Source organism: Drosophila simulans, chromosome 3R (genome assembly GCF_016746395.2).
Source record: "Drosophila simulans strain w501 chromosome 3R, Prin_Dsim_3.1, whole genome shotgun sequence".
In the NCBI taxonomy this organism is placed as follows: domain Eukaryota; kingdom Metazoa; phylum Arthropoda; class Insecta; order Diptera; family Drosophilidae; genus Drosophila; species Drosophila simulans.
The window spans coordinates 28,027,422-28,045,249 of NC_052523.2; the positions used below are offsets into that span (position 1 = coordinate 28,027,422).

The 17,828-nt window shown below is 38.8% G+C and overlaps 1 protein-coding gene across 16 annotated transcripts in view; it reads right to left on the reverse strand.

The window, feature by feature from the left end:
- LOC6730387 (polypyrimidine tract-binding protein 1) overlaps positions 1 to 17,828 on the reverse strand; it is a 125,879-nt gene that overhangs the window by 101,596 nt on the left and 6,455 nt on the right. For 9 of the 16 annotated variants that reach the window (XM_039295110.2, XM_039295114.2, XM_044923299.1 and 6 more), the window contains one exon: positions 10,804 to 10,833. The exons of 4 other annotated variants lie outside the window; for them this stretch is intronic. Coding sequence is in view for 1 of the 12 variants with exons in the window: in XM_044923302.1 (XP_044779237.1) it covers positions 10,804 to 10,833; positions 14,243 to 14,254 (42 nt within the window). In the remaining 11 variants the exon portion in view is untranslated. Of the gene's footprint in view, positions 1 to 10,803; positions 10,834 to 14,242; positions 14,259 to 17,510; positions 17,602 to 17,828 lie in introns of those variants that run through there. 3 more of the 16 variants (XM_044923302.1, XM_039295111.2, XM_016172916.3) reach the window with 3 other exon arrangements.

Below are 17,828 nucleotides of genomic sequence, written 5' to 3' on the forward strand. Positions count from 1 at the left end.
TTGACCCCCCCACCACACCCGTTTTTTCCAACGCTGGGGCATTGCAATTTTTAGCCCTTTTCAATTTCACGCGTTTTCATGGCAGCCAGCACGGGAATTACCCACTGCACATTCTTGTTCCCTTACTCACACAGGCACACACACATACAAGCGAAGACCGCATTGAATTACATTCGAAAACAGGACGAGGGGCGTAAGGAGGCATGACCATCGTTTCATTTGGCGCCCATCATCATTGTCATTTCCGCTTTTGCGTAACGATGTCAACGTTTTTGATGGCTTCATTTCGTTGCGCTGCATTTCTTTTTGGTTTTTCGTTTCGGGCGCCAAATAAATCATAGCGTAGTCTCCCGATTCCCCCTTTCTACGTCCTGCACTCAACCCATAAAAACTTTTGAAAGAAAAAGGCAGCGAAATAAAAAGCGCTGCGAACTACTCAGTACGAAATTGGGAGTAAATGGAATGAAACATCCATACACAGGAAAAAATTATTATTTATTACTTATACTTTTGCTGAGAGGACAATGTGATTTGAAGACGAGAATAGGCTCAGTTTCTTTCAGTGTAAAGCAAAACGGTAAAAATTAAAATAGCATGACAAAGTGGCACATATTGTCAAAACTTTTGCTTCGGAGTATTGGAATAAATGTGTTTTGGGAAAAAGAGGACAGCGAAGAAAGTTATAAAAATTGTTGCAAGCGCACTAGTCCGACAATATCTCCATTTCCTGCTTAGCTTTTAAGGCGTATTTATGCATCTGACCAGAAATCCATGACTACAAGATCAGTGGTTCTCTGCTCCGAATTCTTAAAAACTGTTGGGCAAACAAATGAAGTGTTTCATTTCACTTGTCAGCAAAGTGGCACCCCTTTGTCGACGCATCTTGGGAGGTCCAGACAATTATCCCATGCGTCTTTTGCCTATTCAACAGTCAATGACTTGTCAGCGGCATCGATTACCGAAAAAACGCAACATAGCAAAACTATTTATATCTCACTTTTCCTTGTCCCACCTGTGGCCCTATTCCTGGCTTTTAAAGCCTTTATTGTCAGCCGCCTGTCAGTTTGTTTACGCATTATACAGTAAATTGCTCTAAGTGCTACAAAAGTGACATTTACATGGCCAGCCCGACGAACTAATTAAGAGATTTTCCGCCTTACATATTTCTTGTTCCGCCACTCGGTTTACCCTATAGTTGCATTTGCAGCCGTCATTATCAAAAGTAGTGCGAAAGTGCAACGGAGCGTGGCTAGTCTAGCATTTTAATGACGACAACAAACGGAAATTGACGTTGGCTGACTGACTTTTCAACATTGTAGACTGGTTTTTATGTTGACACGCGACACAATAACGGGAGTCGATAAGAGAACGGAATGCCCCGAAGACCGAGGAATCCAGAGCTGAGACTGGCAGATGAGGGGAAGCACTCTCAGACGGACATTCCACATGGAAACCATATGGATGTGGGCAAGTGCTCTTGCGATTAATACCCCACGCCCGAACTTTAGAACTAAGTGAATAAAAAACTAAAGCACATTAATGCATGACTTTGATCCATGTATATGGTGATTCTACTGGCTATGCCAAGTGCTGTGCCTTCCTCCTCTCCCACGCGTAAATTTGTCCAGTTTTGTGGTGGACAACCATGGAATTGGAGAAGGATAATAAATGTAATGTGGCACCAATGAAAGCGAAACGATGTAGCGGGGCGGATTCCTTCGAAGCTGCATGAACAATTAGACTAGAGGGGAGATGAGTCTGCTGCCCAGTCACCCACGAAAACAATGATTAATGAGCAGTTGCAGCAACAGCAATCATACATCATTCGCCTAAGTTCAGCTGAGCGGAGTTGAAGGCCGAACAGTGGGAGCAAAATGAGACGCAGCATGGATTGCAACGACAACATCAACTCGCAACTGTCACAGTTGCAACCTGCAACAAGTTCATGGCCCGTCGTCTCCTCGTCGAGCTTTCCACTTCCCTGAGCATGCGCAGCTCATCCACAGCTGCAAGCAGCAACAGCAGCTGAAGCTATGACTGCAACGGCAGCAATAACTGCAACAGCTGTGCCCATGCACAGCAAACCAAGCGACCAGTTTTTCACTAACCATCCACTGGGAAAAAGCCCCAGAGCCAAGATACCAAAATACACTATAAAAATTAAAATCTAGCATATTGAATTTACGAGACGGCTTAATCAAAGTCTTAAATTTTTAAAATTTATTATATCCCTACATCAGGGTCCTGGCATGATTATTTTTATTACAATGATCATTTGGCTCTCCAATGTGGTATTTTTTATTGACCAAAATGCCTAAACTTATCAAACTCTTATTAATTGCGCAATTTTCAAGTGCAAGTTTAATGAAACGGGAGGAGACCGCCACTGGCATTGATTTTGTGTATTGCGCAAATACAAAGATGGATGCTAAATGAACAGGTGGTGTTATTCAGCCTCTGTCTGCTGACTCACATGCACTCACCCCAGAGCATTGAACGTGGTCATAAGTACAATTACTTCCAATCAATTTGCATAATCAATGAAGTCTTTAAAAAAGGTATGACAATTACCAGCAGCCAATCGTTTGATTAAAACATAAAAACAAACAAAAATGCAAAAATCTTAAAATTGAAAATAAACATAGGCGCAGTTGCACTTTTTACACTTGTTGCATGGCAGGGGTTGAAAAATTCGCATTAAAACCCGAATCAAAGATTTGTGGCACTAACAAGGGCCACCACCTTCCCAGCCACCCCACACCCCACAGCACCAGCCGCAGCCACAATCACAGCCACAAAGCTGGCACAGTCGCAACCACAGCGGATGGCTGGCAACAATAACGAAATCCAGCCAAGAAATTGTGCAGATTTAGCATGACAAGTGAAAGTAAATAAAGTGAGCTGGCGGAAAAGCAAGGAAAGGACGAGGCCAGCCTGTGACCAGGGATTTCATCTCGTATTGAGCATGCACTTTATGCAAAGAATGACGCCCATATTTCACGCACAAGACTCGGTGTTGGCTTAATGCACTAGAAAAACACGCCAAGAAGTAAGTTGCAAGCTACAACGAAACGAACTTGTTGCAGCACAAAAAGGAAAAATAAAAAAGAAGACCGAAGAAGAAGATTTGGCCATTTGCATAAATACAGCTCACTGAAATTGGCCGGTAGTGTTACTCGCAGGACCATTACATAACTAATTTATAAGCTTGATGATAGGCCCCGGCCCCTAGCCTAAGGCACAAATATAAAAAAATAAATTTTTTACGTTAAATAACGTAAAAATTTAATTTTCATAAATAGGTTAATTAAATTTCTTTTGGTACCGCTCGTTTGCTAAAACCAGATCGTAGGCAGTACTGTCTTAAAGATGGCCCATTCAAAACAGATGCGAGATACTAGTTGCTGTATTCAGCTGTACATTTCTGATCTGCCGCTCAGAGAAGGGGCAGTTGGGGTGACAATCGTGTAGGCAGACCCAGGACTTAACGGGATCCGTGCTACGCCAAAACTATGGAATGCACAAGCAAATGTGTTGAAAATCCTATTCTGTTAAGGATTTGTTGTTAGTGTTGGCGCCATCGCAGTGGCTTTTGTTGTCCCACACATATGTGAGCGTTTCTGGGAAGTGCATGTGTGCGGTTTTGTGTCGCATCAAATTGCATTAGTGCTGAAAGCACCAACAAGCAAGAAATAGGCAAAGCTAGCAAGGAGAAAATCCAGTCTCGTTCTGTCCCCTTCCCAGCCTCTTCCTCTTTCAGCTCTCAGCTCTCAGGCATTCTACGTCTCATCGTCCTTTGTTTGCTTTACATCAGGACATCGTCGACGGATTTCGCCTTTTTGCATTCTGATCTGATCTACCACTCACACTAAACCGCTGCGCAGCTTTTATTTGGCTGACTCAGAGGAAGAGGCGGGGGAGGACGAGGAAGGTAGGCAGTGTGTGAAATGGCTGTAATGCCGCTACTTTTGCCAGGCTTTGGGAAAGACTCTACCGACTGGCAAGGCGGTTCAGAGCGAGTTGCTGCACTCAGCGATAAATCGCGTTATCAAGAGCAATTGATTCTTTGTTGAAAAAATTCCCAATACAACCCCTTACATGAAATAACTTTTGAAAATGGTGCATCAAAATCGATTAGAATGTTTCGCTAATTTCATTATCATATTTTGCTGTTTTGCTGACAAAGATGTTGAATAAGGCAATTTAAAACTATTTTTTTTATCTCAGTGCCTAGGCACGTTGCATTCAGAATGTTGCATGTGAAATCTAAGCCGGGCACCCAAGGCTGGACAGAAGGACATCAGTCATCATTTAGCACTCGTTGGGTGACACAGACGGAGGCGCAGTATGTGAAATTAAAAATTTCTACGCACAATGGATTTCGGTTTTGTCCATGCAATCACAGGTGACTCGCAAGGAACTAAATCCCTCTTGGGCACACTCCATGGTAGTAAATGAGGCTCCGCATCAGAAATCGAAACTGCAATTGCAATCGAGAGCGATAAGATGTTGTAATAGCATATTGCGCGGATGTATCTTCCTTTTTTGGTTAAGACAGAGCTACATATCTTGGAAAATGGTTAAATTAATCCCCTTGGCATTGTTATGCTTTTTGCCTCGTTCCATTGTATTCCACCTTTCAATCATTTTTATCTATGGTGCTCTATAGACCAAATGCACATATGTAGTCGCAAATAGAGCACCTACACACCGTTTCCACATTCATCTTGGCCAGCGACCAACTGCAGACAAACATTTTTCGCAAATTAAATGAAAACACCTGACTATATTGGGGCATCCGCCTCAATCGCTTTTAAGGGAAACTTAAGTGGTCCATAGTATGGACTCCATACCATGTTATATCATTCTTTTTTAGAGAGACAAATAATCTTTAAAATTAAATCTCCCATAATAAAATAAAATTTTACTTAATTTATCCATTACAAAGTATACTCCAGATTCGAGCTTTTTAAGTACCCACCCTCAATTATTGGGTTTGCTGTCATTTTTCATCCACTTGCCATGCAATTTTTAATTCAGAAAAACAAAAGCAACCCATTTCTAGCAGTGGAAAGAAAAACCATACGAAAACAAAACACGAAAGAGTCCTCCAAGCTGAATTTGTCTGTAGAATTGAGTGCCAAAATTCGAGACAAACAAAACATTTTAATGAAATTAGTATGCTCTTCCTACACACACTATTCAATTGGGCTCCAGAGTCTTGAACCGCGACTACGCAGCAGATGTTAAACCAAAATACATACATTTATAAAAAATGAACAACAATTATTTAAAAACACCAAGAACAGTTTAAAAAACCAGAAAAATGTAGCGGCCGACTTTTATTTTTTTTTTTTCCTTAGCTCTCTCTTTCACATATCTTGGTTATCGTGTGAAATTAAAAAACACGAGCCTTAAAAAACAAAAGCTATGTGTTGGAATATATCCACCAGCGAATTGATATAGAAATGAAGCCAGTATTGGCTTTGTATGTATATACCCTTAAAATAATTAAATGTATGTACATTTTTTCACACATATGTACATATATGCTGATGAATACCGAATAAGGAAACATCATCGACTGTTCTTATAGCCTATATGATTTTTTTCGTATGATTTATATGAAATCAAAAACAACTTTATATATTAAAAAAAACAGCTGTACCATTGATAGTACACTTTTAGCTTTAAGTCGATGAGATTACCCACTTTAGGTTGTTTAGATGTTGGCTATTAACAAGACCTATTGCCGCCTCCGGTTTTAGTTGTCTTGTTATGTATTTTTTTTTTTTTTTTTTTTTTTTTTTTGGCGGTTATTTTTTTGTGTACATTTTTGGTCATGCCGAGCAACGAGTGTTAATGACATCTGGACAGCGTGAACAAGTTTTGGGGCCCGAAGTGACTCTTTTTGGTTTTTCTGTCAAGCATTGAAAAATGTTTGTGCATGAGAAATTGCCAGTCTGAGCCGCTGCAGTAGACACATAAATTCTCATTTAGCATCGTCAAATTAGTCAAATTAATGACTTCAAAATGAGCCCTATCTGACGCTCCTCCTAACCCCCAGTAGCAGAGATTCCGGGCAGCCGTGTTATTACGGCACAGCTGATCGAGCGCTTACAGGTGATGAGCTCATTACTAAAGTTGAAGTGGAAAATCTTGTTGAGCAACTTTTACGCGGCTGCCGGCCGGCAAGCGAAAACAGAACACACTCACATATGTTCATAGTATGTATGTTATTGTCTCACACACTATTATGCCATGTTTTCGTGAGGGCAATTTGATCGTTTAATTTTCCAGAGAATTTTAGTTGCGTTTTATCCAAATCTCTAATGTACATGTATGTATAACGAAATTAACGTTTTATTCCGCACTGCGAGTTCGACATTCCTACTGTAGGATCTTGACGTTAATTTGTCTAGCGCCCACATGTTTAAAAGTGATCTTGATATACTTATCAATATCTACATACATATTTATGTATGTTCATGTATACATGCAAGTTAGGACCGTGAAAATCAAATCAAATTGCCTATCCCCATCTTCCTCACACACCATTTAGCTGAGTAACGGATATTTGATAGCCTTTGCTGTTATACTCATAGCTCATATTCTAAATAAAAAACCGTCCGAGCATTCTTGAAGAAACCGAGTTCAACTTTAGCAAGCTACATATTGAAGACACTTTTTCACTGCAATGGTAAGAAATCAATAAAGGCATTGATATTATTCTGACGTGAAAAGGCCACCTACCCGATTAAAAGCACTACCAATACAATGAGGACTAAAAAACGGAACCATTGTTAATGCCTAATTAGCATTCGACTATTAATAGATGCGACTGAATGCAGGGAGACAGCTCTAAGTGAATTTTGTGGCACGTAGACTGGCCAGCACCTGAGCGCCGTGGCTGGAGGAGATGGATGATGACACTTCGGTCGTGCTCCCCGAAGCCTCGCACAATAATTAGCAACGAAATCACGTGCAAGTAGCTGGCTTTCGGGTTGCGGGTTAGCAGCTGCCAATTTCAATTAAAGTCAAGAAGCAGTCAGCAAACTGGCCTCTCTGGTCTCTCAGGAGGAGCCTTTAACGACCGCCGTGACTAATTACAAATTAAATTGACAGAAAACGTGTTTACCGTGCTGCATTTACACATTCTACATTATTTATGATTCTGCCCTTTTGGCAGAAACCTTTTAAAGGCCCCAGAAGGTATAATCTGCCTGCCAGGTCATCTGCAGGTACACTTCATGGACAGTTCCGGTTTAAGCTCATCGCCGTTGCTTTTGGTGCAACAAGTTAAGCCGTTGGTGACGTGTTGAATGGCCTGAGTTTTAGGAGCTAGACCTTTGACAGCCGCATATATGCACAAAAGTAGCATATGTGTGAATGCCATCTAGCTTGGTCCTTGCACCCACACTAGCATGAAGCACAGATATCAGCAATTAGTTGGCTGGCTTTGCTTTTATATCTTTTGACGTTTTTGTTTTTGTGGAGCTAAAACTTAATCCGGTTCATTTGCAGTTCGCAGCGTTTTCACTTGTCCGGCTGAATAGAAAATATGAGTAGAATCCGACAAAAATTACACTGAAATATGCGAACAAATATTCTATAATTTAAGTTTTTTACAATGTTTTTATGATAGAACGGATTAGCCGTTATATTACTCAAGTAAATAAACGTGACGATCACGTCAAGGCCGCTGCTGGGTGGCCATCAAATCCATCCACACCCGCAGAATAAGGATAAATCAGAGGAGCGAATAAGGCCAGTGCAGACATCCTTTTCGAAGCTCGAAAGTGTGTATACGCCCAAGTTTGACATACCTCCCACAGCTTTTCTCCTTTTTATAAGAAAAGCATGTGTGGCTGGGTGATGAAAACAGTGAGACGACGTGTAGTTTTAATTAATTTAATTTCATGCTCATAAAACGCCAAACAATGTGAAAAGCTCTTACACACACATGACGGAGAAAAACGCATAGCCAAGCGGAAAAGTTGATTTTATTAGCGAATTGTGCCCAGGTGAAGGCTCTAACATTGTCCTGTCAGCGGGCTGTGTGCCTGCATATGACGCAGAACATAATTAACACGCCACCCCCTCTCCACGCCCACCTAAATTCAATTATGAATTGCAGAGGAAATAGTTATTGAGAAAGGGGTCTGATTGATACCTTTACGGCCTTAAATAGAGATCACTGATCCAGTGAGTCACAAGTCAGTGATAGGCAGCAATTAAAGGCACTTAGTGCGTATCCGTGTCACTTTGTTGATTACAAGACTGCTTTTGAATTTGATGTGCTTGACTGACTGCTTTTCTAGGTTGTTTTCCACGAGAAACTTCCATACAGCATATAGATCTCGCTAAACATTCAAGTGCCCATGATAGTGAATTCAGCAGGTATTCCTAATACACATAGATTCAGATACCAAGCAAAAACAACAAAAGCAAAAGGAAATAAGAATGGAAACTTAAAAACCACTGATATACAGAAAAAAGAGTTGTAAGCATCATCACATTCCGTAAAAAATGTAGAATATGCAAAACTTTATCCCATTTGGCTCGCGGGTTCTTCAAAACCTGAACAATAAAAGCGAACGCTAGCTATTTCAATGCTTTTCCAAGTAATCGGAAAAGATCAAAAATATATTTTTGCTTACACTTCTTTCGAACTCATGTATAAATATTTAGCCGAAGGGGTCTAGATCTAGACTGCTTTGTCTGCCTTTTCTTTGCGAAACTCATTTTCTAAACGATCGCGATCCAGGAAGCTGCCTGACTTTTGTATATATTTTCTGCGCTGTTGTCAAAAATATATGCGCGGTTCTTTTGAGTTATGGTGGTGGAGCTATACTATTTAGATTCTGCAAGGGACTTTGTAGTATCGATTCACTTGTAGTAGGTAGAAGGAAGCCTATCCGAACTAATATAGTTTAAATATATTTGATTGGGATCAGCTTAAACTAAGATTAAGCATGCTGGTTATGGAGACAAAGCAAAACGGTGAACTCTGTCTTGTTTGATATGGTTTGATTTCACAAATTTACTTGCCTATTTCTATAGCACTCCTAATAGCTGAATAACGGGTATCTGATAGTCGGGAAACTCGACTACAGCGTTCTCTCTTGTTTAGTTGAATAGACGATGTCAATTGCAATTCAACTAACACACCGTTTCTGTGACTAATAAGACCTGCCAAGACATTTATCATAGCATATGAATTTTTCGCTCTTCGCTTCTGCTGGATCTCAAACAGAGCAAATTTCCTATTGCAAAGATAGCAGTTTGGGAAGTAAAATCTTTCGTTGGCATAATTTACAGTTTCTATTTGCGGTCAATTAAACATCCATCTTGGCTCGCTCTGATAACCCAAAGTGATGACGGTGCTTCCGTGCCACCGAGAGTAGCACCCACAGCATTTGGCATAACTCCAAGCAACATGCATATAAATTCTCAGCAATCATTCCCCGTATTACCAACAAAATAGCTTTGAGCAGTGCCACCTGTTGAATAAAAGTGACTGAGAGTTGTCTCATGCTTCCTTCTGAATTGTCATCATCAACCGTCAGTCAGCCAGTACATACACATATCTTCCCTTTCATGGGACAATGGACTGTAAGCAACCGTGCTAGGAAGATGCTACATTCTGGCTGGCAAATGAAATGCACAAAATATGGGCCATTTATAATCTCCTTCCTCACTATAGTACGTACATGGGGCGTCTGCCTAGAAATGTGGCGAACATTTTAAAGCAACAGGCAAGAGCCTCGTCTGCCGAGAAAACCAAAGACATTGCACACTTGTCTTAGTTAGAAAAAGGTGGCTGTCTCCTGTCCCGCACCACTTCCTCGACCAAACCTAAAATCCCCCTGGCCACAGTCAATTGCGCGCTAATTTAGCGAGGCCCGCACTTAATAATTTCATTTCATAATTGAGGAAAAGACAGAAAAAAAAGAGCAAATGAAAAATAAGCGCGATAGAAAGTGTACCGGTAGGGCACACACAAGACTGCAAATGAAAATGAGATTGCCAGAGGAGCTGGCAGAAAACATCTATTATTGCGAGGGCTGGGAGACAAATTGGCCAAAACCAATATTATTTAAAAACAAGAGAGAAAATCATTACAAACTAGTTTACATTGAAGTTGGAGTTGAAGTGCTTAACAAAAAAAAAATGGGGACTATGACGGAGATACCCCCCAAGACCAAAAAAGAAGACACTTTTTGTTGGTCCTTTTTCCCATTGTAACAAATGTCATCTACACAACTTAGGGGCAAATTTACTGGTAATTAATTTCCAATTACGTGGCCTATTGATGACACTTTGAGCAATGACTTAATTGGGCATTGGTTACGCACAACAAGAGAAACAAAAGCCCCATTTCCACACATAAGCCGCCATTTGACTCAGGAAAGACATTAGGAAAACAGTATGCGTTTGTCGATTAATCAACTGTTCAAATATAAGCAGTTGGGTTTGTGGTTTTCCTTCTGTCTTCAGCTTGTTTAACTAATTTATAGCAGTTTTAATACATGGTGTGATCCATTCTAAATGGGGGAATGATAATTGCACTATAGAAATGCGCAACTGGGGAAAATAAATTAGCCGTTTTCTGTTGCTCTTGTTAGTTTTTTTGTTGACAGCCAAATAAATCTTAATTTGCTTGAAAATCGATTACGTAGCGCATTATTAATTACTTAAAAGGTTTACGGAAATAGGCAGGAAGTTGCCCGCATTTTGCAGGCTACCGTCTCCCCGGGATAATTAATAAATTATTTAATGGCCAAAATATTTTCGACTTACGTTTTCTTTTTCCTCGTAGTGCAAACTTACCTGAAAGCAGAAGAAAGAGACGAAACGTTAAATTTCATTGTAAGTATATGTTATATGTGCATATAAATTCCAAATGGAAAATTCATCAAAACGAGGGCATAAATCACTGTCAAAAGTGTGATAAAATTAATGTGATTTTTTTTTAATACGTGTAGGTTATTATACACTTTTTGAGTGTATATTGATTTTAGCTTAAAACCCAGTGTCCTACAATTCATTTATCCGTATGTCCATCTGTTCGTTTCTACGCAAACTAGCTTCTCAGCTTTAGCGTTCCGATTCGCTAGTTTTTGTATGTAAGTATGTAATTTGGGTTTAAACTGGTCGAAATCGAACTACTATTATATCATATTATGCTCATCGGGAAGGTCGGAAAATTAATAAAATAAATTAAATTACTACAAGAGTATTTAAGCTTCGGCATGTCAAGATAGATGGCCTCCCTTCTTGTTTTTTGTTAAATTTATTAGCGTCAAAATGCTAACAAAAGCGAAGTATCCCTTTGATAAGAACGCAGGACAAAGCAGGGAATTTATCACGCAACCCTCACTTATTCCCAGGCTTCGCCCCCAATATGTAAGAATGATAACTTGCCCAGCTGTGTGTGGTTGGCCACTGTAGGCCCATTGGACTCTTATATGTCTCATAAGTCATTTCGCAGAGCTCAAATAATTCATAATCGATTCTCAAAACACTCAGCGCTCCTTCGATTCCCTTTCCACCACCGGGCAAAGTTTGCTCTGGAGACAAGTTCGTTAGGTTGGCTAGGCGAAAAAGGACGTCCGACATTTACTTATGAAAATCAAAGTGAGTCTTGGGATTGGAGAGAGGGGACAAAGAGCGATGGGTGGAGGTCAAGAAGTGGAGGTAATGGCTGGAACAAGACAAACAAGGCACGCTTGCTGAATTTCTATTAAGCCAAATAACTCAAAAGTAATTGCCCGGGAGTTGTCGAGGTAGCAATTGCACTCTGTTTCCCAAGTAGCGCCCAACCATGAACACTCTGGGATCATCAATATGTGCACCTTAATGGATGCTTAAATAAATTATAACTTGAAATTGCGATTGCCAAACGTTCTTCTGCCAGTAGCTGCACGTACAACTAAATACATTACGTTCATCAGCAGTTCTGCGAAAATATTTACACGTGATTCGGCTCCCTTGCAAAGACACAAAAAAATCCATGTTTCCAAAGTTTTTTTATTCTCTGAACTCGGGATAGCTATTGCCACTGTTAAAATTTTATTTTCCGCACTTTGCTTCAAAAGGAATATTTGCTTCACCTCTTGTATATAAGGCATAAACACAGTATTTAAATTACAGTTGCAGGTCGGTTAATTCGTGTGCGTTTACGCAATAACTATACTCCACAGCTCTCCGATCTTCCAAGACGGTTGCTATTTAAACTGGCTAACAGTGGCTCTGACAGCAAGAGCAACCTCATTGCACTCAAGAGCGAAATCGTTTAGCAACGTGCTGCAGGCAAAGGAAACAAAATGTGCCACGGAGCCGAAGGTGGTAAGACTTGCATATAAATTGGCGCACGTGTGAGACCTATGAGGAAGAATATTGTTGAAAGCCGTGCCCCAACTCGCACACAAGCTTATCCCGCACTACCACCAGCACGCGCTGAGTGGGTCAAACGTGAGCCTTTCAAATGCTAAATGGACATTGCTTAATTCCATATTCCATGGCCCCGAGGAGCTTTCGCACTGAGCTTGTGCAGCTCAGCCATTATAATAGCTCATTATGCTTCTGCTGTTACCTCCCAAAGTTCATTAGCTAAAAGGCAGTCAAACCTATCATTAGGCTGATGTACTTAGACGGAGTTGAAGATTCTGGTAAGACTTTTGTCCGCTGAAAACTGCAAATGGACTCAGCCTCTGTTATCCGATATGCATACTCTGGGTTTACAGGCAATTCATCTTTTGGTAAACAATAAATATATTATTGTGCTTCTTTTTCTACGACTAAAATAGTGAAACAATTTCCTTTAAAAGCAATGAGTAAATATATTGCCTAAATACAAATATTGATAGAAGGTCCCCAGGCTTTTCTAAAATATTCATCAATGTATAAAACGCACTTTCACTTTTCTTTGTATCGGCTGCATGAAAACTGTATTTAAGTTTATTCGACATTTATATTAACCACACATTCACACTCTTTGATATACACATGTACATTTTTATTGTTTAAATTTTTGTGTCGCGATTTATTTTTAGTTTGGCGTCAAGAAGTGCATAACTTGGCCACGTTCCAACCAAACGATCAGACCAGAAGTCATCCCACGCTAAGCGGCTAAAGAAAACAATACTTAATATAAATATTAGGTATAGTATTTCCCACAAATATTTAAAAATCATTTTTTATGAGCCACAAGTGTTAGATTTGAATTGAATACATATTTTTATTTAACATTAATGAACCATTTTGGAATTAAAATATAAAAAACACACTTCCGGAAATATAATACCATTCCATTACAATCATTAATTAATGTAATTGCAATGATACAAATTATTATTTCATTTCATAAAATTGATTTGGGGCAACAAATGTTTCGATGTCGATTTGGCGATGCCGCCAAATGTCAAACATCTCCAAATGTGTTTTGGAGCCTTTTTAGCTATAAATTTTAATAATCCCTCTCAATAAGAAGGTAACATCAAATTAATTTTTTTTAAATTTATTTTCCAATAAGAGTTGCAAAAAATAATGTAAATGGTTTAAGAGGGATATCTTTTTCGGAAACAGATGACGGCTTGCAATCGGGGTTCTTATAATATTTCACACTCATTAAAGATGTATTTGCATTATAAATAAATATTCCAAATTTAATACAATTGGATTGGACTTTACCTAAAAAGTTGACTTAACGCTAATACAACACAATCGAAAGTGTATCGAGTTATATATGGCACGTTATAAATTGTAGTACAAATATTTAAAATTCAATTGCAACGGCAACAAATGCACAATTGTACAACGAAATTAAATGGAAATAAATATAAAAAAAGAGAATGGAGAGTGTCGAGTTCCTCGACTACTCAGCTAGTGTGAATGCGATTTTCACCATTTTTCTGGAATATCGATAGATATTGGGGAATAAAATGAGAAATAAATTTAACAATTGTTCCAAAATGTGGGCGTGACCGGTTCGTAGCGGGTATAAATATATGTACATATACAAATAACGGGCGGCGCACTGACGAGGCTTTCTTTTGCAATGATAAATATTCGATAAATATTTCTGACCATGCAGACTGTCAGGCAAGAATATAACATTCATTTGATGCTTTTCGAATGCTCTTTGCAATTTTACTGTTGACGCTAGATTAGAACTTGTCTTAGATCTACTTTTAATATTAATTTATAAGTTTAAAATAAAGGAGTGGTGTTCACTTACAAATTCTCTCATGCTGACAACTGTTTTTACTAACCACAATTAACAAACTTACCTAAAACGAAAAGATAAGCAAAGTAACGTTTTTTGTTTTTTGTATGGTTCAGTGGTAAATTTTAAGGATAATCTTTCAATCAATATTATCAATATTATGTGTTCGATGATTTAAATAAAGGGGGAAAAATAAGGCAAAAGAAAGAGATCATGCTAAACTTCCGTTGCTAGCAGCAATTGGCAAACGATTCGTAAACCGCTGACCCTATTTTTATACTTCTGTTTATTTTCGGTTGTCGTTTTCGAGTCGTGTTTATTTATACAAGCACTGGAAGATTTCTCTTTTAAGCGAGTACAAACAGTAATTAATGTTATAACTGGAACATTTATTTTTATATTAGTACTGTTATTATAATAATCAGTTATTATTTCTGAGGATAGGATAATCATTACGTTTCTGCAAAAACGAGGAAGATTAATTCACTTTTGGCAACCTTTTTTTTAATTTAATTTATAAATCCATCAAAAGTTTGGAAATATTAAATAAAAGTTATACGCACAATTTAAAATTCAGATAATTTGACATAAAATTTATCATTTTAATTTTATTTACACATTTATCTTCTGTTATCTATGGGCGTGCAATTATCCCACCTTTAATTGGATTATTTACTTGCGCAAATATAATTCCCTACTTAGAATAACTTTTGCACATTTGATCTTCATGGCTAAGAAAAAAACAACTTTAATAATACGGCCAAATGGATGAAAGGATAATTTGGCACTGGTTGGCAACTTGCCCGATTTCGGATGACATCGAGATAGAAAAAATCCCAAATACTTGGGACACCCAATGCCAGAAATCCCAATTATTTAGCCAAACATGTGCTAGCTGTAGCAGTGTCGCATGCCCGGCAATCCCTAAGATACGCGTGCTTTGGGTGCGATGACAATAGCAACAGCAACGAATAGTTTACATCTTTCAAAACGACAACTGGCTATAAGTCAAATTGAAATCTGGTCAGCAGACCAAGAAATTATATAGCCTGCCTAGCAAATACTTAAACCAGCAAATGCCGAGTGAGAAATGTTATTTATTTGAAACAAAAATTTAATTGAAATCACAAATAAATACTATAGCAAATACAGCCAAGAAACTAAAAACAAATATGCCCGCAAATGCAAAGCAAAAATCAATTTGCCTTAGTGAAAATATATACATATATTCATGCATACATATGTATATATATAAGCCCAAAGGCTGCAATGAATTTCATAAATACGACAAGAAATTCAGGGTATTGCACATTAACGCTAAAAAGGCCACTTATTTGACGGAAATCCAGTAAACAACAGAAGCAGCCTGTTGACCTATATAAGATGTTCCCTTGTAAGTTGATATAAGGAATCGAAACAACTTCAACGGTGGTATAGAAGACAGAATCAACATAATCATAACTAACAACTAAAAGCGACTGCAGAAATTTTGAAAAAAACTGCAGCTACTTTGCATAGATGAAATGCAATGTATAAAAAACCCGAATTCAACACAACGGAACAAAAGCAAGAATAATTTTACAAGGAAATACCTAACTCAGGAACAAGGGAAGGAACGGAAAGACGGAGGAATATGCACCGAGCAAAAGCAGACGAGGGCAATCCTGTGCGAAAATCCCGACCAAAGACAAATGTGGGTCGAAAGCGCAAAGTGCAACAACTTGCAGGCAGTCGGAAGACAGGCGGGTACAGCGCAGCAAAGTAAAAGAAAAGTGCAGTGCTGGCAAATGCAAGCCGCACGCGCCTCCGACAGAAAATGTCCAGATGGAAAACAAAGAGCATAAAACTGAACTTGTTGGCACTTGCTGCCGCTGGCTGGGATTGGCTGTCGGCGCACTGGAAACTTCTTGCCATCCTGCCAAAGCACGAATTGTTTTTGTCGTTGTCTGTGTTGTCGAGCGCTGTCTAGGGCTCCTTGAACAACTTAAGTGAAATTTAATGATTTCTTTACAGGCGAAAACGGAAGCAGCAACAGGTGTGGCTTATTTTCACGGCGCCTGCTGGTGTGCTAGTTTGTTAAATTAAGGTTTGTGTTTTAATGCTGAAAAGTTTCAGCAGAAGCAATGCGTGGAAAATAAGTCGTATTCGGTTATCCGCTATCGTCGCCTAAATAGAAGCAGCAGGTGGTAGTCAGTGGTAGTTAAATTAATAGTCTTATAATTGTTAAGGAGTAATTTAATAAGTATTTTGTACAATTGTTATACAAATTTCATCTATTATACGAAATTTCGTTTTGAAGCACAGAGAATACAAGAAATTGTAAAATCCCCTTTTCAGTTCTAAACACTAATTAAATGACGAAATATCAGTTTATAGTCTCATTTGTCCATTGGTCTCGCACTGTGTGGGCTCAATTTCAAATGACGCGCTTTAGGTGATGATGTCGTCGTCATCGTATATTAACCCACTGTGAACATCGCGTTCGGAACACTTTATTTCGTTTAAGAGCAATTGAAATAAATTCTAAAGCAAATGGCCTGACTGTGAAAGGCCCAGGAAACAAACAAGCAACGACAAACAGCCCCTCGGCAACTCTCAGATTTTTGTCTTGCTCGGCTAATGTCCAAATGCACTTAAAAGTGCTAAGGCCATGTAAATGGTATTCCACGTCTCCAGCTCCTAGGCATAAATACCCTCTGTTGCCATCCGCCCATTAATGTCGCATTTTGTAGTTGCGCTTCAGCTCTTAATGACAGCTCGGAGAGCTTGAAACTGTTTACTCCCATCCAGACAACTGAAATTGAAGACTCGTGGGAGTCGCTTAAAACTAACAATAATCAGATGATCTGTCATTTTTTGGCTGCTGATAATGAAAAACACTTTTATCTCACTACATATTATTTGAAAGCCCATACAAATCTAAAGCTAAGAAGTTTAAGATTCTATACGATGAAGAAATTTTGAAAGAAACATCCGAGGGCACCAAAGTGAAATTTCAGTAATCAGACAATCTCAAGTGAATAGAAAATAAAATAAAATACAACTTTTTTATTTCCAAAAGTAACACGTCCAAAACGAAACATACTGTACGAGAATTCTGTAATATGTGTCACAAACGTTCAAGAAGCTCAAGAAGCTACCCCCTGTCAACGTCGAAATGTACGAATGGATTTTTAAGCTAACTGCAGATATGAGAGTATGCCATAAAACAAAAGAAAAATCAGAGATATATGTATGTACATAGATTTATGTCATAAGACTTGCAGCTGATTTTACTCACCCTCTTTAAAGAAACCCACACATGTGGAGTCGTTTTCAGCGATGCACCTTCTGTTTATTTAAAATGTTTACACCGCGGAACTAGAGCCATAGGAGAAAGACAACCGAAAAGGTCACAAACAAAATGGAAGCTAAGACAACTAAAAATAAGTATATATTTTTAAGAGTTCTGTCGCTAATAATTTATGGGAAGACAAAATAGACTGACGATTTGAAGGATATCTATAGAAATTAATTTTCTTGGTCAGAGCACTCTAATAAATTTGCATTTGAAATTCACCTAAGGCTCGAGGATTAAATCATATCTCATCGGATGTCA